This window comes from Mastigoproctus giganteus, chromosome 4 (assembly GCF_048544385.1).
Source record: "Mastigoproctus giganteus isolate SK-2022 chromosome 4, ASM4854438v1, whole genome shotgun sequence".
Classification (NCBI taxonomy): Eukaryota; Metazoa; Arthropoda; class Arachnida; order Uropygi; family Thelyphonidae; genus Mastigoproctus; species Mastigoproctus giganteus.
Window position 1 is genome coordinate 233,601,331 of NC_143578.1, and position 26,195 is coordinate 233,627,525.

The window sequence follows — 26,195 nt, forward strand, 5'->3', positions numbered from 1 at the left end:
GTCTAGCATAGAAAATGCTTTTCTGATATTTATTAGGCAAGATACTTCTTGTCTAATAAATATCAGAAAGTTTTTCTGATATTTATTAAAATAAATAAATAAATTAAATTTTAAATTAATTAAAACTTTGGAGCTAGACCATTATCAGATTCCCAAATAAAACTTCTTCTGGTAGTGATCTGAAAAACTATTTCTGACCTTTAAAATGATTTTAAGGTAGGAAAAGTGGTTAACAATTCAAGCCAATCCATGTTGCTTCAAAAGGACTTGGATATTTATTCTGAAAAGTTGCAACTAAAGTTTAATCCTTCTACATGCTAGTCAGAGAATTTTGAGCTGCTGGAAATGATAAGTTTTTGAAAAATTGTCATTAAATTATACTCTATAATTAACTTTATAGTCCTAGTCATGTTCGTTAGTTTATTTTTTAATTTAGCTAGAGATTTTTAGGTTACTACTTAACACACAGAGAACCCTCATATCATTTGAATCTTGCCGCCACTATTATGGTTATAGAGTGGTAGAGAAATTCAAATTTTATTAATTGGTAAATAGGTAACTCTAAAGTTCAAATCACTCAGGTTGCTGTTAGTTGGATAATTTTGTTATTTATTATAATTAACTTTCAAGCATAACCATATAGCCTAACACATATAACACAAACTTGGTAGCATGGTATATTGCTGTGTCACTAGTGAATTGGGGTAGGATTGTTATTGCATTTAGCTTCTCATTTAAAATTAGAAGTGTAGTTATTATTTGGGATTCTCTGGTTATGTTGGTGAATTTGCTTGTTAAATTTGCTTGTTACTTATCATTTAAACTGCTTAAGGAACCACATTCGACTTCTGCCACCATTGTTTTGTATTGATAAGAACATTCAAATTTTAATTACATATAATTCATAACAAACTTCACAGCATAACCACCAGTGCATAGTGTTAACTGCATTAGGCATATTTGTTTGGTGTAGTATTTTTAATTATACTGAATTTGAACGAAAATCATGTCTCAAACCAGAGCAGCAAAGCAAAGGGCTCAAACTAGTAGGAGTGCCCTGGCTCTGGGGAACACTGGGGGGGGGGGGGAGCACAAAAGTGCTTCAATTAGGACTGACAACTATGTAAATTCTAAGGAATATTGTGAAATTTTATTATTAATTTATTCTTTCATTTATTTCTGTTTAATATTTTGTAAATGAATTTTGAAAAACACTTAATAAAACTTGGTCTTTCTGTTTTCAATTAAAAAAGAAAGCTAAAAATTAATTTTTTTATAAATAAAAAACAGTGTCCCACAGATGCCACATGAACCAAATTAAGCACGAGTGACACAAAGTTAATGTGAAAAGATAAATGACATTTCTTTTCTAGTTTAATTTATAATTTAATCAGTTTTGTCAGAAATACCCCAATTAAAAAGCATATGGCAATTTTTTAGGACTTCCCCATTCCATTATAGACTAGTTGCACTTAACTGCTTTGATATTAATGCCATGAGTTTCATTCTCCCCTGTTTGTTAGTAATTACATTTATTTTTAATTTATCATAATAGCGGCTCTTATTTCTCCAGTCTTTATCACATATCTATATAAATAGTTTCCTTTTGATTTTCTCACATTCAAGTTAATTTAAAAAAAAAAAAAAAAAAAAGGAAAATTACTTTCTTCGAGTTGTGAATATTCAAGTGACTTTGGGTTATCTGCATATGTATATGTCTTTAAGGAAAGTGAAATAAAAAAATCAGAGCAAACCACCACTTTCAAAAGAAGTCAAAAGGACCATTAACCACTATTATAGAGCATCTACGAAGGATACATGCTTTAAAATTTTTAAAAGCACCAAGCATTATTTATATGTATGCAGTGAAGAAAGTAACTGCCAACACCACACTAAACAACAGGAAAAAAGCAAGCATTAGTCTTTTGGATTGCACACATATTTCAACATATGAGATTGCAGCCTTTAGAGTTTAACAACCAAAAACCATTCCTGTCATGCTGAAATTCTCCAATGCTAGCCAAAAGTTACTAACAGTCACCTTTTTATGTCATTTCTACCACATCCTATTTTCCCCTTGTTATCATGGGTAAATCTAACTGTGGTGAGTAATATAAATTTCTCTCATTCAAACATAAGATTTAACATGGTCTTAAATATTTACCCAAATTATTTTCTATCATTAACATTTAAATTATACAAGTTGCTCTATATATTATTGATAAAAATAGGGAATTAATATCAAAGTAAAACCTTGTCATTATGTTCCATCTTCTCCTCCTCCTCCTCTTCTTCCTCTGTTGACATTCTGGCTTGTTCAGAATCTTCGGAATGCTTATTTGATTCCTCTGGTGATGATTCAGTGGTTTCTATTACTTCTTCCATTGTTCCATCTGGTTTAATTACAACTTTTTTTGTTGGAACACTAGCATAAACTGGTCTAATGGCCGATTCAGAACTTGTAACTGTAGTAGTGGCTGGGGCACTCATTGTAGATTTTCTGGCTGGACTCTCAATGCCATACTCAGCAACACTATTCTCTGAGGACAATGAAGAAGAGCTAGAACTGGATTTCATATGAGAAGCTCCTATCTGATCTTTCAAGGTATTTTCTGTCTCATTTCTCTTTTGCTGCTCTTCTGGAATTCTTTCTCCATTCTGGTTGGAGCTTGCTTCTTCTTTATTATTTTCAACAGCTGAATGTAGCATTTCTTCTTGCATTTCTCCACTTTCTTCTCCCTTGTCAGGCTGCGCATTTTTAATATGACAATCACCAGAAGTACATAAAACCTGTTTATTTAAATCATTTTTACTTGGACAGTCCATTAACTCTTCTGATTTTACACTGGTCACAGTTTTCTTGCTAACTGGTGAAACAGGATCTACAGCATTTGTAACTTCCTTGTGTTTTTCTTTTGTCAATATTGGTTCTGTTTTTTGTTTTTGATCTTTTGGCTATTGGATTTCAACACGGGAGGCAGGAATAGAGATGACAGCGACATGCAAGGAGAGACGAATGCAAGCAGATGGTGCCACAGTAGAGGTAGAGGTAGTAGCATGCAAAATATAAACCACAAGCCCATGAAATTTTTTTAAACATATTATCAATAAAATAACATTTTGCATATTATTTTGAAGATGGATAAGTAGCTGAATATAATTCAATAGTTTAGGGACTATATATCATGCAAACTTTTAATTTAAGAAGTTGGGAAAATAAAGTACTTTATAAGAGTACTTTCATAAATAAATATGCTAGACTTTTTCTTTAGTTTTTTAAAATGGTTAAATTATACAGGACACTTCATAATGAATTATACAAGTACATATCATCCTGATTAATCTATAAATATGAATGGTACAGTGCTTATATAAATTAATAATAATATTAATACAAACAGCCCCAAGTGTGCATAACCATATTGTGCATTGTGTCTATAGAAGTATAGACACAATGCTTGCACAACTTGCAAATCAACCTGTGGTCACAAGCTGATTTGCAAGTTGTGCAGGTGAAACCTCCCCACACGCTCCACCTGAGATAAGCTAACTACAGCCTCAAATGAAAAGGACTTCAGAAATTCCCACAGCCAACCACCTGGGATCAATGCTTAAGTGATAGTAGAAAGGGCCTCTCCCAAATGTAACGAACCCATACACTGCAATGCACTGCTGATCAAGTTGTTTCTACTACTTTTCTTAGGGTACCACCATCCATAAATTGCACAACACCTATTACTTACTGCTTCCATATCTCTAATGTCATTTAAAATAAGAATAGGTATACTCGTCCCTGTGTAGAAACCCATAGAAAAAAAAAAATCAAAGGGAAGGATCAGATCTGGTGAAACTCTTAAGCTTCATCCGAATTCTAGGAAATTGCTCATCCAGAAAGAGGTGCACTTCCTTGAAGTAACAGAATGGTGCTCAACTTCTAGCAAGTTATTATTCTAGTAACTGTTGTAGGAAGTTTGTCAGTAACTATGGAAGCATATTATAGTAATAATAATTACAGCAACAATTTCTAGTTATGAATATAGATATAGTGAAAATATTTAGCATAGACTTTAATTTCCACAACTTAACTCTGTTATCTGCTTGGTTGATAATAATCTGCTTGTTCATAATGAACTTTTATCATATTCCAGTGATTTTTTTTGAGTTATGCCTTGGTCTTTTATTTTTCATTTACATCTGTAATCAATTCTCTTTAATTTACATTCGTAAATTAAAGAGAATATCTTTAATTTACATGCTTAAATATCTGTCCATCCCCAGCAGCAGTTTTAGTTCTTCCTTAAATTTATTCAAACTACCCACTTCCACAACAACAGATGGAATTTATTCCAATGACTGACTACCTGCTGGCTGAATGCAAGCTTCCATACATCTATCCTGCAACCATCCTTCCTCAATTTGAATTTCCTTTTTCATGTGTGCAGTCTGAGCAAAGGAGAAGGATTCGGTCAGCACTGATCTTGCTCAATCTATTCAAAGTCTTAAATCAGATATTCAAAGTGTTAAACACCTCAATCAGATCATCTCATCTCATGGTACGTGGTCTCCAGATACTGCAATTTGCAGAACTGCAGCCATTCGTGGTTAGAGCACCTTTTTGTACTCCTCACCAATCTAGTTACCCTTCTCTGCAGCGCCTCCGTAGCCAGGTGGGCAGGGGCAGCAGTGCGGAGCACACGCTTCTTGATTAGACCGGGGTTCGAACCCGTGACCACCAAATACGGCGGATGCGGAAAGGTCAGGGAATGACCACCGCATATCCCCGGAGAAATATGGCCTTAGTAGCTAATGCTCCTAAAAAAAAACAAATAACAAACCACTGCACCTTCCAGGAGATCCACATCCTTCCTAAAATGAAACCTCCAGACCTGTATGCTGTACTCAAGATGTAGCCTAACCATTGCATTGTACAATGGGATAATCCTCTCCTTAACCCCAGCAGGGATAAGGACATGATTATCCCTCCTTACTGAAATTCCTGTATATATGTTATTGACAAAACTCCATTAGCTCTCATGAAAGCCTGTCTCCACTGCTCAGAGAACTTCATATCTGACTTTACAATTAACTGCAGGTCTTTTTCATTTTCCACTGCTTTGATGTAGCAGCACAGAGCTGATACATTAATCTGAGATCACTGCTACTCATATGCAGTATCTTGCATTTGTCAATGTTAAATTTGAATTGCCAACACCTAATTTTGTCTAGATCTTGTTGTAGTAGCATAGCATACCTTGATCACTGTCATTTACCACCCTGCTAACCTTGTATCATCAGTAAACGTAGACATAAAGCCTGATATACCTTCATCAATAGCATTAATAAACACAGAAAACAACAGTGGGCTCAGCACTGAACCCTAGGGGACTCAAATAACAGTCCACGCATTACTCTATGAAGAGAAGTGTCCACTGACAAATACTCGCTCTGTCTTCTCTCATTCAACCATCCCTTTATCCATAGTAATAATCTGCTCATAATGACACATTGCTTCAATTTGTATAGCAGTATGTACAACAGTATCAAAAGCTTTCCTGAAATCCAAATTTACAATATTTAAAATCTTTTTTTGCATCTAGTTCCTTTGTTACTGTATCATAGTATCCAATATAATCAATCAGGCATGGTGAACTCTTAAGAAATCTATGCTGTGACTATAGTATAACTGCACTCCTGTCTAGATAGTCCTCCATAACTTCTTTAACCAGTGATGCCATTATTTTCCCTGGAACAGAAGTTAAGCTAACAGGTCTGTAATTAGTCATGTCACTCTTTGATTTCTCCCCCCCCCCCTTTGAGAATTGGAGATAGATTTGCACATCTGCAGTACACAGGAACCTCCTGAATACAAAAATGCTGTCATAATTATGGCTAAGAGTTTTTTTTACCTCCTTTATTATAAATGGATAGGTTCCATCCTCAACAGGTGCTTTTTTTCTTTTTGTTTAGCTTCAACAATTTCTCCCTCGCTTTCCTCTCAGTTATCACAAAATCATTTAGATTCCTGTTAGTTTCATAAACTTCTGGCATTCCCTTTCTTAAAGAATTCCTCATGTGTTAATGTAAATGCAAAATACTCATTCAGTTTGTCAGAAACCTGAGAAGGATCATCAACAGTGGAACCATCGATATCAAGTGGGCCAATTTGATTTGTCTGCCTTCCTTCTGGTGTTTATATAAATAAAGCAGTCTTTCCTGTTTTTCTTTGCATCCTTTGCCAAAGATTTCTTGTAATCTGCCTTCACTTGCCTAACCTCCTTTGTGACTTGATTGCAGACCAGTTTACATCTACCATAGGCTTCTGTGTCTCCTGATAATTTATATGCATCCCATGCATTTTTCTTCTCAGCCACAAGTCTCGGCAACATCATCAGTTGGTCTCACTATATAGAATTTAAAAACTACCCGAGACCACTATAGGCTAGTCACCTGTACGAAAGCAAAACCTCTTCCCTTTATCCTTGATGGTAGTTGCATCTTAAGTAAATCCCACATCAATGCACTGTGTTCGCTGCCATCCAGTGGTTCTTTTATGTGCAGATTCTCAATGCATGAATAATCACTGCTGATAATCAGATCAAGAGTATTACTTCCTCTGGTTGCCTCTTTAACCTGCTGCAGTGAAAAACAGTCATCAGATCAAGAGTATTCTTCCTCTGGTTGCCTCTTTAACCTGCTGCAGTGAAAAACAGTCATCCAAGGAATCTACAAAAGTCTTGCTAGTCTGTGAGTGACCAGCCCACTAGTTCCAGTCAATATCTGGAAAGTTAAAATCCCCCATTATAAGACATTCTGATTCACTGGCCACTATATTTCTCTGCATAGCTGTTTGTCATAGTCATCAGGTCTATAACATTCTCCTATTCTTATTTCTCTTTTCCCACTGCTTATGCACACCAAACTGACTCAATGTCGCACTGGCTACCAATGTCAACTGGATGCACTGCTTTAGATTTTATATGCTCCTTAACTAAGAGCATAACCTCTTCCTGTGCTGTCTGAGTGACATTGTCTCTGATAACCCTACAATGTCCACATTTGATGACTTAACAAATAATTGCTGTCACAAAGATAAACCAGCCATGAATCTTTTTCTATAACAATATTCAAAAAACATTGACCATAGAAGAACTGTGAATTCAAATCCAAGCAAAGCTATTTCTAGACATGCCACACCAACAAAACAGAAGTTCTGCTCTGTTCTGAATTCATGTTTTTAAATTTTGTGAAACAACAGGATTTCCATAAACTCTAAATATTTATATGTACACTGGTGTTCAAAGAAAGTGCATCACCAAGAAATTTCACATTTCTAACCCTTTTTTGAGATGGTATGTTACATTAATGACTAGCATCACAAATAGAAATATAAACAAAAGATATTTATTAATAGTTAAGGCAAAGCTAAGTAATATTTGACAGGTGCTCTCAAAATATTCCAAAATGAGCATTTGCAACCTTTATACAACAGTTTTGGTAAACACCACAATTATGGCTGAAATGTTATCAGAATTTGCTTCAGTTTATCATTTTAAATAGAAAACAAAATGAAAAGTTCACCAGGTGCAAACTAATATTTAGTTGAACCGCCTCTGGCCCTGATGACAGCAGCACACCGTCGAGGCATTGACAAGATCAATTTCTGAAGATAATCAACTGATAGTTCGTGGTTCCAAACACGAATTATGAAGTTCACGAAGGGTCTTTGGTTTCTTTCTGGCAACTGCAGATTTCACACAATGCCAACAGTTCTCTATAGGATTCAGATCCAGCTGGGCTGTTTCCTGGCCAGCTAACAGTTGTAATGGATCGTTCTTCCAACCATTTTTTCACCTGTAACAAATGTAAACACATTACCGTCAAACCTCTAATGCAGAAATGAAGCTAGAGTAACTACAGAAGTGCCTACTTACACTTTTCACCCGATGACAAGGAGTAGAGTCGTCCTGAAAGATAGTTACTTGGCTGCTAATGGTTGGCAGCAATTTGCCTTTTAATATAGCCAGGTATCCATTATAGAACCTTTTATAAACTACAGGTGATACGAAATGTCCCCCCCATATCATTTGGCTGGTAGGGAATTTCACTGTAAACACCATACAGTCTGGATGGTATTCTTCACCACGTCTACGGCAAGTCATTTGTCTCCCATCAGAGCCATGCAGGTTGAATTTCTTCTCATCCAAGAAAATAACTGACCTCTACTGCTCGGGGGTGGGTCCATTTGACATGCTCCTTACACCAAATTAATCAGGCCTTTTTCATTTTTTGTGTGAGGAGGGGCTTCTTAGGACGACAAGTCCATTTTTGAAGAGGCAGTCTTCGGACTGTTACTGCACTTGCTACCACTTCTGTATGTTCTTCCCATTCTCTTTTCAGTTCAAACGAAGAAGCCTTATTGTTTTTAAGGCATAAGCACATTAAAAACATGGTCCTGTTTTGGGGGTAGTGACTCGTTTGCATCCAGTTCCTTTTTTCCTATCAGCAGAACCAGTATTCTTGAGTTTGGAAAGAAAAGAAATCTACTCACTGTCAACTGATTACAAGACACTCTATAAGCAATATGACAGGAAGAACATCCTTCCTCGCGTAAAGAAACAATAGCACTCTTTCTTCGTGGCATCAACTGCACGTAACTCGCCATCCTGACACAAGCAAGGAATGACTGCAATTCTTGCAGAGCATGCTTATATAGCTGAAAGTAACAGCTGATGTAATATTACATCATCACCTATGTGTGTCAATCTTATCTGATGCAATCTGTAAGAAATATTGCCAAATACTTGTTATTCAGACGACAATTACAATTTTAAGGGGTGATGCACTTTCTTTGAACACCGTTTCTGTGTACATATTTCTTTGGTGGTCATATTTTGCTTGTAAATGTCTAGCAGGTCTCAAAAAAGAAGCTTTGCTTGGCTCTGAATTCACATTTTTAAAAGTTCACAATACAGGAGGATTTTAAACTTCGAACATCTTGGAAGAACTAAGGATAGTTTTTGTAAGTTTCAGTAAGGCAGAGATTTTTGCTTCCCCATGCGAATACATTGTACCAAATGGCACATTCATGCAACTGAAATACCATATATTCACCATCCTCCATCGTCTGCAAGATTTAGTAATAAAACTTGTAATTGCCTACAGCAGCTGGTATCCCTGTATGGTTTTATATGCAAACGCCTAAGATATAAAATTTTTTTTTTTTTTTTTTTACCATTTTTAGTTCTTCACCTTGCACATCTGGCCAATTTCCTTGACTGGGACAGACGGACCACTTATCATACACATTCAGCAACAGCTTTACTTCTTTCTTTCTGTACTAAATAATATTGTAATAGGTGCATTATGGCCTTAGTAGCCCTTGCACCAATAAATCAAACCAACAACTTCTTTCTTTGCACAAGCACTTTCGATTTTTCAAAAACTGTTTATTCCATCTGTAACTACAATGATGAGTTAGAGGTTCCTGCTCTCAAACTTTCTTGCAATGTTGTTGCAATGGAATCAGATTCAAGAAACCGGAGCTTACTTTTCCACTCTTGACCGCTTTGCTACTGATCTGCTTGTGCATCAGTAGCAAAATGCAACAGCAGTAACTAATCAAGAAAAAAAAAATGTTTTATCACTTAACATTGTATCATTCATATTAAATACTCCTTTGGCAATACCACGAAATTTAACTTGTAAGATTCCTTATGAAAGGCCCATTAACACATCATATAAGGAATATATACACTGTGCTGCCACTTTATTAGATACCTACCTAGTAGCGTGTTGAGCCTCCTTTAGCCTTCAAAACAGCCTGAATTCATCTAGGCATGGATTGAATAAGATGCTAAAAACATGCAGGAATGGAGTACTAGACACGAGTATTTCACGCAGTTCCTTGAGATTCGACAGAGGTGTAGGCCTGCAGCGAACAGCCCTTGCCAGCTCATCCCAAAGATGTTCAATAGGATTGAGATCCACGGACTGAGCGGGTCACTGCAGCAAAGAAAAGTCATTGTCGTGTTCCTGGAACCATTCCATAGTGATTCAGGCTTTGTGCACCGGCGCATTATTCTGCTGGAAGTAACCATCTGACTGAGGATAAACTGTCAACAAACGGATGCACCTGGTCAACGATGTTTAGGTACAATGTGGCATTCAGACATGAATCTATGGGTATCAATGGATCCTATGTGTTCCAAGAAAACATTCTCCACCACACCATAACACTGCCCCCACCACCTTGCACAGTAGTTTGTCAGACATGACGGGTCCATGGATTCATGTTTTCGCCAAATTCTGAGCCTTCCATCAACATGATGCACCAGGAACTTTGACTCGTCAGACCAAGTAACTGTTTTCGAATCCTCGATAGTCCAGTGCTCGTGTTGCTGTGCCCACAGGAGGCGTGCTCTCTTGTTCTTCATTGATAACAAAGGTACGCAATGTGGCCGTCGGTTCTTGTATTCCATTCACCACAAAGTGCGACTAGTGATCTGGTGCAATATTTTGTATTCTGATGTGATGTGCGACATTGTGGCCCATCTGTTTGCTTGCACAATTCTAGCCATCCTCCTCTGACCTCTCTCATCAACAAGCGATTTTCTCCCACAGGAGTGCCGTTGAGAGGACGTTTTCTGTTCATTGCACCGTTTTCGATACACCTTTGAAACTGTGGTGCGTGAAAAGTTCAGAACTGCCGTTTCAAAGATGCTTTGTCCAGCATGTCTTGCACCTACTACCATGCCACGTTCGAAGTCCATTAGACCACTCCTTTTTCGTATTCTTGCTACAGTTTTACACTTAACTGATACTAGAAAGGTTGTTCTGCTGCCTTTATATCCACAACTGTGGTCATGTGACTTGCAATGTTGTGGGACAAACCATTTGTGTGCCCAGCATGGGTGTACCTAATAAAGTGGCAGTACAGTGTATATCAAGTACATTTACAGTAGCAATTGTGTTATATGATTGCTATTAATGCCTTGTGTAACTTGAAAATGACAAATTTTAAATAATCTTCAATATAACACACAAATTATATGCATATACAAAAGTAATTATGTATGTACATATAATTTCTTATAAAAAATACTTATATATATATATATACACACACACACATAAATATTGAATTCAACCACTTGCAATGAACTTGAAGGCAATATTTTGTAAGTGTGCACTCCAAGAAACATTTAAACTTATAAAGTAAAATTTTAACTGTAGTAGATCGATGAAAAGTCAAATTAAAGCCGACTAAGAAAAACAGTAAAAAATATTCTTTAAAAGAATCAACACATTTACTGTAATGTGTCATCAGCCAGTTCACACTGCATTCGCAAAAATATTTTCCTTTCCCACATCATGCAAGGTAAGCGTATAGCCATTAATACTTTGCATTTTATTAATTTCTCCAAACCTTTTGACTTGCAAATCTTTAATGATAACCGAGATGCTGAGCATCTCAGTTACAAACTATCTGGAAAAAAAAAAAAAAAAAAAAAAAAAAATTTAATAATAATAAAAACACTCCGTCAAAATCTCTGCACCTGTTCTCATTCACAAACAGGTTAGCACCTGAATATAATGTTCCACACGGACTTTTTCTACACAATTCAAATTGCTTCCACTGCCAATTTTTACCCATTCGTTCTAATTCATAATGGCAATGCCATGATTTATCACCAGCAACAACATATCACAAAAAAACTCACCAAAGGCAAGCCTTGAAATTTTGGTTTCTGTTCTTCAGATAAATTTTGAAATTCACCAGGCAAAGAATAACCACTATTATAAATTTTTGTGAAGATAACTGTACTGCACCATAATAATCTTCATGAAAATTTAGCAAAAAAAGTATTTAATATTCATTTATCAGCCAGCTCAACAGTTAGTGTCATTCACTAACAAAACCACTTAAAAAACTATCACCAATGTAATGATACAATGCTGAAAGCCTGACTGATTAGCATTTCCCTCAGTTATTATTGTGCATCCATGTTTGAACTTGTTGACAAATGACTTTGGCATGGGAGGTGTTGACTCGTGACTCAACCTTGAACAAATCAGATTTAATAATTTTTTTTTTCTTTCTTTCTCTCTGTCAGTTAATATTTCAGAGAATGAAGATTGATAAGAATTTCACACTTGTTCAAAGGAATAAATTTTTATTCTCTTAAAAATATTAAGTCTTGAATGCCTGAGATTCAAATTTTTGAAATCTTTTCCATTATAAATGCATAAACTCCACAACAGAGAATGGTATTTAAAAAACCTTGATGACTTTTTAATTAAGAAAAACCATAATTAAAAAATTGAGCATTATTACTTAAGTTAGTACTCTGTTAATTGAATGTATGAAAAAAGCATCTAGTGATAAAATCATAATTAAGTTTGTACTTCCTTTGAAACTAGGTTTATACTGTTCTTTTATTCCCACTACCCATTTTTTAATACAGTAAATTCCCATTTTAGTGCTTTCAAAGGGGGGCCCAAAATCCACTATAAGCACAAAAAGCAGTATAGGACCAACCCCCCCAAGAGGATTCACCACGGGATAAGAAAAAAATTCACTAAAAGCAGACCAGTGATATATACTGAGTGTTATAATGGAAGTTTACTGTATATACAAACTTTTAAGAAATTTGTAGTTTGGAAAATGCTAAACAATGCCAACACATCTACAATGTGTTGGTATTGTTCAGCACCAACACAAGGTTAATACTAGTAGATAACTTTACTCAATGATGAAAGGTGTGATTAAGCATATTAATGTTGTTTCTCACCTTTCAGATGTAGTATTAAAATGTTTAGAAATTTTTAAAGTTGCAATGCGTACTATATATTCCACCAACTTAAAATTAATATTGAATTAACCCTTTTGATGTGAAGTTTTATGGAAGTGGAGTAAAAATTTTTGTTGCATTCAGTCCATGGCCATCAAAAACATGCATCTTCATTGCAACATTCAATAACTGTTCTTGTACTAGGAAATCAACTGCAGCAGGTGACTGGCACTTGTTCCAGTGACAAATGACAAGTGACAGTGGGTGTGTGGTGCATAAAATCAAAAATATTAAAATATCTATTTTAGTGATGGCTGTGAATTTTCAAGCTTGGTCAGTATTGTGTTAATCATATGGACTAGTACAATCAAATAAACAAGAAACTAAGCAAATTTTTTCACTGTAACAAAGTCTAAATGCTGCATATTTTCCAACTTTTTTCATCAAAATGTTAATTTTGGGACAAAAAAAAAATTTGTCAAAATTTCCATAACAGATGAGAAACTTCATAGCATTTTCTTATAAGAAAAGTGGTATCCAAGGTCAAAACTGCATTTTTGTTTTAGGTGAAAAACCAACATCTTTCAGGAACAGGATGAAGAATCTAAAGGTGCAGCTGAAAACATTACATTAAAAACATTTACAAATTGCATATTTTAAATATATAAGGTTATTAAACACTAAGAATTATTTGCAGTTTAAACTAAATTATAGTTTTAGTTCTTAAAAACTGATATAAGCAAACAAACAAACACTAGTACAAATAGTAATTATTCTTTATGTGATTGCACAGTTATCAGGGGCAAAGAAAAGTTTAACTTTGGAGTTTCTTATTGTTGTTGAGTTTTAGGCACATCTTAGACCATATTGCACAGTTGTGTAATACATCTGTACAAGTATATCTTCACTAGCCAATTTGTATGTCCAGTAGACTGAAAAACCCAGAGTAACTCATGGGGAGGGAACTCTATTTCCTCTTCCCAAGATCAGCTAACTGCAGTGTCAACTAAAGAGGACTATAGAAATTCCTCCAGTTGCAGACAGGTATCAAAACCCAGACCTTTCCAAATGAAACTGCTGTACTTGTATGTCACAGAGGACATTTTCTGACACTTCCAGCAGTATTAACCTTGGAGCATCAAGGTTTAACAAATGCAAACAATGCATAATTTATAAAACATGTGTTCACTTACAATGTTAATTTTTGATATTAAGTTTATTCAAAGGCTCTCCAATAAATGATGATTTCCTTTCTTGTGTTGAGGAGTTTTAGTGTATCAGTTAGGTCCTAGAACCAGTTCCTACAGGACACAACTTCATAAAATTTGTATTGTGTATTATTTGTACAAATGTGTATGTTGAAGCATACAGTATCAAAATAGGAAATTTTTTTTTAGTTTCCCACATTTCCACCCCCCCCCCCCAAAAAAAAACTGATTGGTGTAGTCAGAACAACCAAATGTCTGCTATTATTATAATTTTTTGAAGTAGTTACATAGACCACATCCTTTACTATGGTTGTGGTCTATACAACTACTTATACATTTTAAGTATAATGGATATGAGTAATTGTAGTTTAACTTTACAACTAAGCATTTAACTTTAGCTTAATGCATTTGTATTTTGAACTATAATATTGCTTCACAGTCACTCCAGTTTATTAAAATTTTATCTAATTAAGCTTGAGTATGAATTTTTCTAAAAAATAAATGCTTACACTTCACTCAAATTGTATTAAAAAAAACATGTTATAACACTTGCCTCTTCTGTTCTTTGCTTTATACCTTCTTTTACTGGTTTTGCTTCTTTCGGTTCTGTTGAATTAAAATCTGGTAATTGACTCTGTCTCTGTTCATGATTTCTGGAATCAACCTGTGGTAGCACAGCTACTCCTCCAACTGGTCGCTGAAGAGAGAGAAAAAACCCTTTCTGTGGTTATAACAATGGAAACAAACATTACAAATTTATTGCTATGAATAATAAGAAAACAGTAAAAGATTAAGAAAATAACCTCCTCAAAATACCATTTACTTGTTTTTCATATGTAAAATTAAATTAAATTAAAAATTATTTAACCGGCGGAATTACTTAACAAGTACAGGTCACTGTTGAAAAAAAAAAGCCGTGAATTAGGGTTGAATTTGAAAGTGTCTGCAATTCTGCCCAGACACGATAGGAGGGAGTATATGATGAGAACCCTGTCGGTCAATTCGGCCCTGGAAGGATTGTGCAAGGCTCAAGGGGTAGAATTTTTTTCAGCCTGGTCTGTACTTGTTAACAGGAGAGACTGCTTCTACAGGAATGGGATACACTTAAATAGAAAGGGTGCAAGAATGTTTGCTGATGCTATCGAGGCAGTGTTAGGTGGGTCGGAAAACTGCTAGATTGGGGGGATACAAGGACTAATAGATTAACAGTAGCCACTGGCAGAGGTGAAAGTGATTCTTGCACTGCTTCTATTGGAATGAGCCGCAGCCCGGAAAATAAGATGCAGGATAGTTCAGAGACTGCTGGGAATCATTGGGGTACAAATAAACACATAGGTTATGTTAGGGTAGCTAAGAAAAAGAACAGGTGCATGTATACTTGTGTGTACACTAATGCTAGGAGTTTAGTAAATAAATTTGATGAATTTGAGGTATTGCTCAAAACATCAAAGGCAGATATTGTGGGGATTTCAGAGACGTGGTGTCACACAGATATAAGGAATGCAGAACTGGAATTTGGAGAGTACAATGTCTACAGAAAGGATAGACAGGGTAGGAAGGGAGGAGGGGTTATGCTATTAGTTAAGAAACACATAAAATCCAAGGAAGTGAAGCCAGTCGACATCGCTGGACAGTGCAGTGTCGAGTCAGCTTGGTGTGACATAAGCATTGGGAGATCAAAATTGAGAGTAGGAGTGTGCTATAGGCCTAATGACTCTGATGAGTATAATAAGAAACTGTACAGGGAAATAGAGTGGGCCAGTAAATCAGAGAGTCTTATAATGGGGGATTTTAATTTCCCAGATACTGACTGGAATTTGGGGGCTGGTCACTCACACACTAGCAAGGCTTTTGTGGATTTATTGGATGATTGTTTTCTACATCAGCATGTTCGGGAGGCAACTAGAGGGAGTAATACTCTTGATTTGATTATCAGTAGAGATTCTTCATGCATTAAGAATCTGCAGGTAAATGAACCACTAGGTGGCAGTGATCACAGTGTGCTGAAGTGGGATTTACTCAAAGAGGTAACTACCATTAGGGGTAAAGGGAAGGGTTATTGCTTTCGTAAAGGCGACTACGATGGACTGAGACAGTATTTAAATTCTATACTGTGGGATCAACTGATGATGTTACCAACAGCAAATTCAGAATGGGAAGCATTCAAAGAACTTATCTTGGAAGCTACTAGGCTTTACATACCAACTAAGAAATATTGTTCAAGGTTTAGGCCTAAGTGGATGTCAGATGAACTAATGAGACATATGGCAGAGAAGAAAAATGCATGGGATACATTCAAATTAACACGTGACACAGAAGCCTATGATAGATACAAGTTGATCTGTAACCAAGTTACAAAGGAGGTTAGGCAGGCGAAGGCAGATTACGAGAAATCTTTGGCAAGGGATGCAAAGAAAAACAGCAAAGAGTTCTTTACTTATGTAAACTCTAGAAGGAAGGGGATGAATCAGATTGGTCCACTTGATATCGATGGGTCAACTGTTGATGATCCTGCTCAGGTAGCTAACAAACTGAATGAATATTTTGCATCGACATTCACACATGAGGAGTTATTCAGCGAGGGGAATGCCAGAGGTGAATTCAACTCTGGCAGTAAGCTAGAGAATCTTGTAATAACTGAGAGCAAAGTGGAGGAGAAATTGTTGAAGATAAATACAAGAAAGGCACCTGAGGTGGATGGGATCTATCCAGTTATATTAGAGGAGGCAGCAAAGGAAGTAAGCAAACCCTTAGCCATAATTATGAGAGCTTCCTTGGACACAGGGGAAGTACCCATGGACTGGAGATGTGCAAATGTGACCCCAATTCACAAAGGAGGATCAAAGGGCGACACAAATAATTATAGACCTGTTAGTTTAACTTCTGTTCCTGGAAAATTAATGGAGGCACTGGTTAAAGAAGCACTGCAGGATCATCTAGACAAGACTTCAGTCATAGCTCAGACACAGCATGGTTTTGTTAAGGGGGAAGTCTTGCCTGACCAATTTGATTGGATACTATGATGCAGTCACAAAAGAACTGGATGCAGGGAATAACTTTGATATTATATACTTGGATCTTAGAAAGGCTTTTGATACTGTTGCACATGGAAGACTGCTGCACAAATTGGAGCAGTGTGGCATTGGAGGCAAATTGCTGCTATGGATAAAGGGGTGGTTGAGGGGAAGAAGACAGAGAGTGGTAATCAATGGACACTGCTCATCATGGACTAATGTTATTAGTGGAGTCCCTCAGGGTTCAGTATTAGGTCCATCATTGTTTTCTGTATTTATAAATGATATTGATGATGGTATATCAAGCTTAATGTCCAAGTTTGCAGACGATATGAAGGTTGGCAGGGTTGTCAAGGGCACTACTGACACTATGCTATTGCAACAGGATCTGGAAAGGTTGAGCAGATGGGCTTCGAGATGGCAAATGAAGTTTAACATTGACAAATGTAAAGTACTACATATGGGAAACAGCAAACCCAGAGCAACGTATCAACTCTGTGGTACTACAGACAGTAGAAGAGAATGAAAGGGACCTGGGGGTGGTTGTGCAGGCTGATATGAAGTTTTCTGAGCAGTGCAGATGGACTGCAAGAGTAGCTCATGGTCTCATGGTGTATTGTCGATGATATATAGGAATTTTTCTAGCAGGGATAAGGAGGTAATTATTCCCTTGTATAAGGCAATGATCAGGCCACACCTAGAGTACTGTATACAGGTCTGGAGGCCTCATTTCAAGAAGGATGTAGAGATGCTGGAACGAGTACAGAGAAGGGCAACAAGATTAGTGAATGGAACAAAGGGGTGCTCTTACGGAGAAAGGCTTAAGTTTTGCAAATTACAGTGTCTGGAGACTAGGCACTGGCGAGGTGATCTGATAGAGGTGTATAAAGCCTTGAATGGTTTGAGCATGCTCAATGCTGATGGGATTCTTCCTCTTGCTCAGAATAATCACCTGAGAGGGCATAAATTCAAATTGAGAAAAGACAGATGTAGGATAGACGTGAGAAAATTTGCCTTTAGCCAGCGGGTAGTTGGTTGGTGGAATAGACTTCCATCCCTTGTCGTGGAAGTTGATAGTCTAAATAAGTTTAAGGCTCAGCTGAACAGGTATTTCGAACGAACAGAGGGGTGAAGTGGTTATTTTTTATTTATTTATTTTTTTTTTTTATTTTTTTTTTATTTTTATTTTTATTTTTTTTTTGGCTGGTGCTGCATAAGCTTGCTTTCTTGCATCAAATGCCTCTACTAATGCTAATGCTAATTTCAATCTTCCCAAGTTGCCCCATCTAGTCCTTTCAAAAGCAATACTTCTTCAATATATAAGCATTCTATGACATCACACACATATATTATAACATGGTAGAGAGTATATTAATAAAATTACTATTTATTCTGCCTGACATTGCAAGAATAATTATGCAGGTTTCAGGTAGCTGTATTTGAACGTAGCTGTATTTGAACATATAATGAAGCCTCACAGAAGCTACATCAGCTTTTCATGACAACTAAGGAATACTGTTCAAGGCTAAGACCTAAATGGATGTAAGATGAAAAAATGAGACTCGTGAAAGAGAAGAAATATGCAGGAGATGTACATAAATTATCAGGTGATACAGAATCCTATAGCAGATATAAATTAGTCTGTAATCAAGTCATAAAGGACGTTATACAAGCTAAGACAGATTATGAGAAGTCTCTGGCAAAGAATGCAAAGAAAAATAGCAAAGACTTTATGCTTATATAAACAGTAAAAGGAAGGGGTTGAATCACATTGATCCACTTGATTTGATGCTTTAACTGTTGCTGATACTGTGCAGGTTGCTAATCAACTGAATAGGTATTTTGCATCTACATTTACACATGAGGAATTCTTCAGGGAAGAGGATGCTAGAAGTTTATCAAACAACTTAACAGGGAGCTAAATAATTTTGCAATAAATGAGAGAGGAAAGTAGAAGAGAAATTGTCAAAGCTCAATGCACAAATGATGCTTGGTTGATGAGCTCTATCCAATTACATTAAGGAAGGAAGCAAAGGAGGTAAGCAAACCTTTAGCCATAATTATAAGAGCATCTTTGGATCCACAGGATGTCCCTGTGGACTGCAGATGTGTGATTGTATCTCCAGTTGACAAAGGGTGATATGAGTAATTTGTTCCAGTTTCTTCTGTTTCAGGGAGAATAATGGAGTCGCTGGTTAAAATGTAATGCAGGGCCATCTAAACAAGGGTGCAGTTATACTGCAATCACAGTATAGATTTGTTAAGGGGTGATCTTGTCCAACCAACATAGTGGATACTATGATGTAGTAACAAACAAAGCAAAAAAATAATTTTGATATCATATACTTGGATTTCAGGAAAGGTTTTGTTAAAAACAATGGTTATCAATGGTCCCAATACCACACATCTAATACATTAACCTGGGATTACTGCTCCCCATATAAAGTACCTTGCATTTGTCAATATTAAACTTCAATTGCCACTTCTCAGCCAATCTGCCTAGATCTTTTGCAGTAGCATACACTGATTAACTGTCCTGCCAACCTTTGTATCATCTGTAAACTTAGACATTAAGCCTGATATACCTTCATTAATAAATATAGAAAACAACAATGGGCCTAGTACTGAACTCTGGGAGACTCTAATAACATTGGTTCAAGAAGATCAGTGCCCATCAATAAACACTCTGTGTATTTCCACTCAATAATTCCTTTATTTTTTCTGGCACAACCACCAGTTCAGAAAAGTTTACAATAAATCATGAATACAATAGTTAACTGTATTTAGCAGTCATGGGCTTGAACAACAGTCCACCCAAAGAGTGTGTATACTGCATTCTTGCTGCTGACCACTTGGCTAAGTCAGGTCTCTATAGCAGCAACTTGACCTTAATACCACACTGATCCAATTTGTAAAGCAATCTTTTATGTGCAACATTAGGAAAAGCTTTTCTGATCTAAGTACACCCGCCGAGCATGGCTTCACCGTGTGTGGATTGGCATGGACTTCTACTGCACTTACATGATAGCAGTCCGTGCGACATGGATCAGGTCGTACGCGGCCAAAGGTGTATCTGAATCAGCTGTGCTACCTTATTACGTAATATATAGTTGCTTTAACATGACTGGATTTATAGCATCATTGATTTCATGCTAAGGGACTTTGTTATCAGAGAAGCTGTTTTGTGGCACTTTGCAGTTTTGCAATCGGTCAAAATTTACAAGGGTATAACAAAGATTCCAAAAGCAGCTGAGTTCCTGAAGAAGAGATTTATGCAAGAAGATCCTGATTTTCATAGAAGTACAAAAATTAAGAGAGGCATTGATGATATTATGGTTTCTTATGTTGACACGAGAAAGTTCATGACAAAACAGCGACAGACAAAAATTATGAATTTTGTAAGTAAGTCAACGTCCAACTTCAAAAACATGTTCACCTTCTGCTAGCAGTTTCATCAATTGAATGTTTTTTGGTGCTTAGTTTTCTTTCATTTTCTTTTCTTTTAACATAGGGGCCCTTTACATTTACGTTAGGGGAATGAAGTCATTGTCACTCCACTGGATCAATGGAACGAGAGATGAGAAACTATGGAGGACAGTCTCACGGTTCATTTTGGCTGGAATGGGGAATTCCAGCAAAAATTAGCATAGAAAAATATTACTTCCATATATTTTGTTTTAAATTGGAACACATTTTAAATTATAGAGTGAAATTGTTAATTTCTTTTAAAAATAAATTGTACCATTTGAAACAGATTAGGTTTTGATTTCATACGTAAAAAGTTTCAGAACCTAACCTCCATTTTTCCATAACAGTACCCTGCCAAATAAGGATGTTGGTCGAAGCATAACCTGTATATGATGTCAAAATTATGTTTTGCATCCAGTTCCTTTGTTAATATATCATAGTATGCAATCAGATTGGTCAGACGAGATTACCCCTTACTAAATCCATACTGTGACTTCAGTATAACTGCATTCCTGTATAGATGGTCCTGCATTAATTATTTAATCAGTAATTCTCTTGATACCTCATCAAGAAGTGAAGGAGCAAGTTCATCTTGCCCAGATCCTGGTACACACACTAACAGCACACAATGATGTAAACAGCCTTATTAATTCAATTTTTAATTCAGTATTAATCATTAGCTGAGGCTCTGAAAGCAATAATGAAACTTACTCTACTTTCTCTCCGCCTTTCAAATTGTGGGCTTACACTTCTTTCTTTGGGCATTTCAGGACTTGGTGTTTGTCTTCCAATATGATGCCTATGATCTGCAAGGCCGTGAGATGGTGGACCTGCTAAGGTATGCCTTTTATTTCCATTCTCGCGTGACTCTGGTGATCGCCTTTCTCTGTAACCAAAGCCTGTTGAAAATAAAATAAAAAAAATTATGAAAAGAACATGATGTGTGAGAAAACTGGCTCAATCTGATTATCATTTTATATTCAATATATTATGTGAGTGGCAAAAAATTTAATGTTCACTAGCCAATTTCTCAATCTATAACTACTGACTAACTTTACCTGACATTCCACCATCCATACTTCTTGATGCAAAACGTTTATTGCTGAGGGTTCTTTCAAAATGAGGTGGGGGCCTGTCAATAAGTGCACTAGCCATTCGAGTTTGATACTGTGTTCGACCTGAATAGCGAAACTTTGACCCAAACCTAGGTAGTAGTAATTTTGGTTTGGGGGCAGGTTCAGGTAACATTAGTCTGGAAGGAATAATGAAAAAAAAAAAAAAAAAAAATGTTTAAGTAATAAAAAAATTGCAATTTTTCCACTCACACATAAAGCTATATTTTATTCATTCATTTTTTGGTTCATTTTTATTATAATAACAAAACTCGCACAAAGTGGTGTTCTTAGGCTGGTATTTATTGCCACCTCACAGGTGATAATTAGGCAAGAAAATTACTGAGATGAAAATATCAGCATTTTGGCTTAAAATAAATGCTGAAACACCAAATCAGTGACAAAAGTGAGTAGAAACAAATAAAATGACACAGTTTGTAAAAAAATAAAGAACAACTGGAACAGGATTGAATGCTGGTTACAGGGTGGGGGGCACAATTAATCACTGATTGATTGATTGTGCATCAAAAGAGTGCACAAAAGAGGGAATGATAGCATGATAAAGTTGCTAGAGTGTTCGGTGGCTGGCTGATATGGAAAAGTTCCTGTGATACCACATATCCAAATAAAGGTGTTAGAAAATAATCTTCACAGGCAAATAGTTGTTGAAACTATTTTTCTCTTAATAATACTGTATTTATTATTAAGGTTTATGGTTAAGTTTCTTATTTCTTCAGCATGTGAAACTCAAACAGATATCAGTCTACCTTTTAATGCAATTATGTTAGAGCAGTTTATTAAGTTTATTATATGTGGAGGCAGGCACAATATGAAATGATATGAAGATATCTAATCTTGGTTTATTTGATGATTAACTGTTTCAACCTTTAAATTCCTTGTTCATTAGTATAATGTATATTCAAAAATTTGAAAAACTAAACCTGTTTCCTGGTTACTCTCATCTTAGTCTCCAAAGACATCACAGCTTATCTGCTTGCAGATAAGCTGTGACGTCTGTAATGTGATTAAAAAAAAACTGTGAAAGTTTTTTTAATGGAATAATTCTGTATTTTGTATACAGCAGCAATTGCCTTTCATGCATTTGAGTTCATCAATAAATTCACTTTAAGTGCACAATTTTACAGCCAACTAATATTAAATGTAGTTGGCCATGTTGAATAGTAACAACTATATCAAGTAACACTCAACTAATGGTAATTATACTCAGCAAAATATACTCAAATTCTTGTGGAGAATTATATTCCCCTTTAAATTTTGTTTGTCCCTTAATTTTCTAATAACATTGCTTTCCTAGTTCCTTAAAAAATATCAGTTTCCATCCTCTCCTTTTCTGAACACCAGCTATCACTTTCCACGTCTACTTATGGAACAAATATAATGAACAAATCAAAATATGGAACAAATTTACCAGTCTGTAGTACGGATAAGTGAAGATAGATTACACAGGTTACAACAAACAATGCCACATAGCAATTATAAAAAATTAAATCATACTTTCCAGAAACAGGTATCAATGACACAGTACTTTGTATATGCAACAAAGTATTAAAGAAAGGTAAGTATTTGTTTCTGTCTTTACAAAAGCTTACATAAGCTGTTATGAAGCAAAATCGTGAGATAAAATTGTTAAAATTGTCTGAAAAGGGCATTGTCATAAACAGGTATAATATTACTCAAAGAACAAACAATCACTGCTTAAATTATTGTATGCATTCATGAAGTAAACTGGACTATTAAATTATGTTAAATTTTAAGTTATTGCAAATGTTTGAGGTGCTTGCCCTAAACAGTAAAAATTTTAATTAAAACCAAACACTGCAGCACTTATTTAAGAGCCTTCATCAGTGACTAAATAACACAAGTGGCTAGTTACATGCAGAATAAAAATAACATTAACTATAGATTAGTATCATAATTTCACTTCATTAATTTACTTAGAATTATGTAGAACTAACATGATGTGGGACAGTGAAAAAAAATAAACTAAAAGGATCCCAGATAGCAGGCCCTTGATGAATTAGCTACCTGTGACCATCAAGCAGAGGATTTCTATGAAAAAAAAAAATGATATCTGCTTGGCAAAACAAAATCACAAAGCGTGACTTTGTGAATTTCCCAACAGGTCACTGGCAAGTGCTGCTAACTGATTTGATTTTACAGAGCTTACTGAATTTCCAACTGCACGACAGTAGTGCTAAGATCTACAGTATTCACAATTCTATAAACAGAAGTGCTGGTAAAATTTAAAATTATATTCGACACTTTAATCTTACCTAAAAAACGTGTGGTGTTCCACACAAACTTTCCATAGTCTTTTTGCTGCTCGGTGGTTGGAGAGTTTAAAACCAATTGTGCTTTCAAACTGTTCTAACTGTAAAACCATAGTTAAAATAATATAAATTTTAAGTATCAAGTATTAAACTGAAAATTATAAAAAGGCCTATTTACAGTGGCAGACAAAAAAACTGCATCACTTGTGAATTTTGAAAATAATGTGTTTTGCGCTGCACTGTGGGTTGCAGAAATGTTCAAAATGCATTTGTTAGATGGAATATATATCTCTGTGAATGAAATCCAATAAAAAGACTCCACCTGATATACCTAATTGCCATAAATGTCTTCCCAAAGGGTAAAATGCATAATTAATGGAAATATGAGAAATCATGCAAATGGCAATCATGACAACCAAACATACATTTTATTGCATTTACATGCACAAACCAAAATGACAAGTTAAAATAATAGTATTATGTACTATGTACTGTAAATCAGCAAAATAAGTCCTCAATATTTTGTTGGTCCTCCTTGGGCTGCAACAGATCACTGGCAAGTGCAATTACAGCCTTGCAACGATCTGGTACAGAGTTAATCAACTTCTGGATATATGGTTTCCCAGTTTTGTGGTATCACACCCTTACAATGCAGCTGGATATTACTTGTTGGCTTCTTTTGAGCAATTTTAGATGACATTATGTACCAGCAATTTTCAATAGGGTTCGAATCTAGCCTGTTGCCGGACCAGTCCAACGCTGTAATGCCAGCATTTCTGAGGTATGAGACCATCTTAAGGGAGAAAATGAGGGAAAACATTGGTGTAACTATGTTTTAAGCCTTGTGAGACAAGAAAACAAACTCATTAAATCTAAATAGCATAAAACTTACCAATTTTGCTGTGTGGCAAGGTGCTGAGTCCTGTTGAAAAATGCAGTTTTGGACGACTGTGGTGATCTCTAATGGGTTTCAGGCACTCCTCCAAGATAGCAGTGTAAGTTTCGGCATTCACCGTTCCGTTAATAAACTTAATTCGCCCCACCACTTTGCTTGTTATGCATCCCCAGACCATCTGACTGGCAAGGAACTGTACAGTCAGTGTTATGTAGTTACGATGGTATGCCTCTGATTTTCGTCTTCTCACATATCGCTTCCCATCCGAGCCATGCAGGCTGAATTTCGATTTGTCACAAAAGATAACGGTGTCCCATTGCTCTTTTGTCTATGAAACATGCATTTTAACCCAAGCAAGTCACTTCTTCCTCATCTGTTGGGTCAACAAAAGCTTCTTCTTGGGCCGATAGGCATGCAGACCACATTCTGAAAGCCATCTTTGGATAGTTCGCACACTTGTTTCAACACCAGAGGCCATCTCAAAGTTCAGTTTTAGATCAGGAGAATGGTGATTACGAAGGCATAGCCATTTCAAATATCAATCTTGGGAAGCCATAGTCACTCTCTTATGGCCTGATCCAGGTCTTCTCTTCACATTGCCAGTTTCACACTTTAATTTCAGCATCTGGGATATTGTTGACTGGTGCCAGCCTATTTTATCAGCGATAGCACACACAGAAAGCCATTCCTGGGACAGAGCAACAGCTACACTTTTTTTCTTGGTGTCAACTGATCATATGAAGCCATGCTTACACCTCCGCAAAACAGGATACTAATGAGCGTGTATATCCTTCCAACACCATATTTATAGAAACGGCTGATGCAATACCCTGCAATTACTATCTGATGCAATAACTTTTTACTTTGCGACAAACTAAATGACTGTAATCAAACAATATCTTATACGTTTCACTACAAATGTTACTTTTTTTTAAATTGATGCAGTTTTCTTTGTCTGCCACTGTAGATTAAAAAAACTATATTATTTTAGCACTATAAATTTTGGTGGCTAATCAGTGTAATAAATGATCAGTGTAAATTTATTCTTTCAAATATTTAAATTTAAATATACTATATAACAAAAATCCAGCTTTATTCAATTTACTAAATTTTTTACTATTGTTTTGAAATAACAGTCAAACAAAATGATAGGTATACATCTTGACAGAAAATGGAATAGTAGCTGTTATTTGTTCCAGCCATGAGTTAGTGGAAGGCTTGCTAAGAGTTACAGCATGATAATTCTGATTTATCAGAGCCAGAACGTACAATGATTAGAAAAAGTTCCAAAGGGACTAAAGGAAATAAGAAGCATAATCAACATAACTGCTGTTAGTAACAGCCAAAAAATTCAAATCCATTGGAATGACTCCAAACAAGTTGAATTTTTTCTGTTATGCCCTTCCTCTTGTTGAA

The 26,195-nt window shown here is 35.9% G+C and overlaps 1 protein-coding gene across 5 annotated transcripts in view; it reads right to left on the minus strand.

Moving 5' to 3' along the window:
- The window catches only part of cora (erythrocyte membrane protein band 4.1 like coracle), a 115,874-nt gene that overhangs the window by 18,149 nt on the left and 71,530 nt on the right, over positions 1–26,195 (minus strand). For all 5 annotated transcript variants that reach the window (XM_090371213.1, XM_090371214.1, XM_090371212.1 and 2 more), the window contains 5 exons: positions 23,888–23,985; positions 21,540–21,733; positions 21,193–21,380; positions 14,553–14,696; positions 2,254–2,955 (listed from right to left, as the gene is read on the minus strand). In XM_090371213.1, the coding sequence (XP_090227339.1) occupies positions 2,254–2,955; positions 14,553–14,696; positions 21,193–21,380; positions 21,540–21,733; positions 23,888–23,985 (1,326 nt within the window). The remainder of the gene's footprint in view (positions 1–2,253; positions 2,956–14,552; positions 14,697–21,192; positions 21,381–21,539; positions 21,734–23,887; positions 23,986–26,195) is intronic.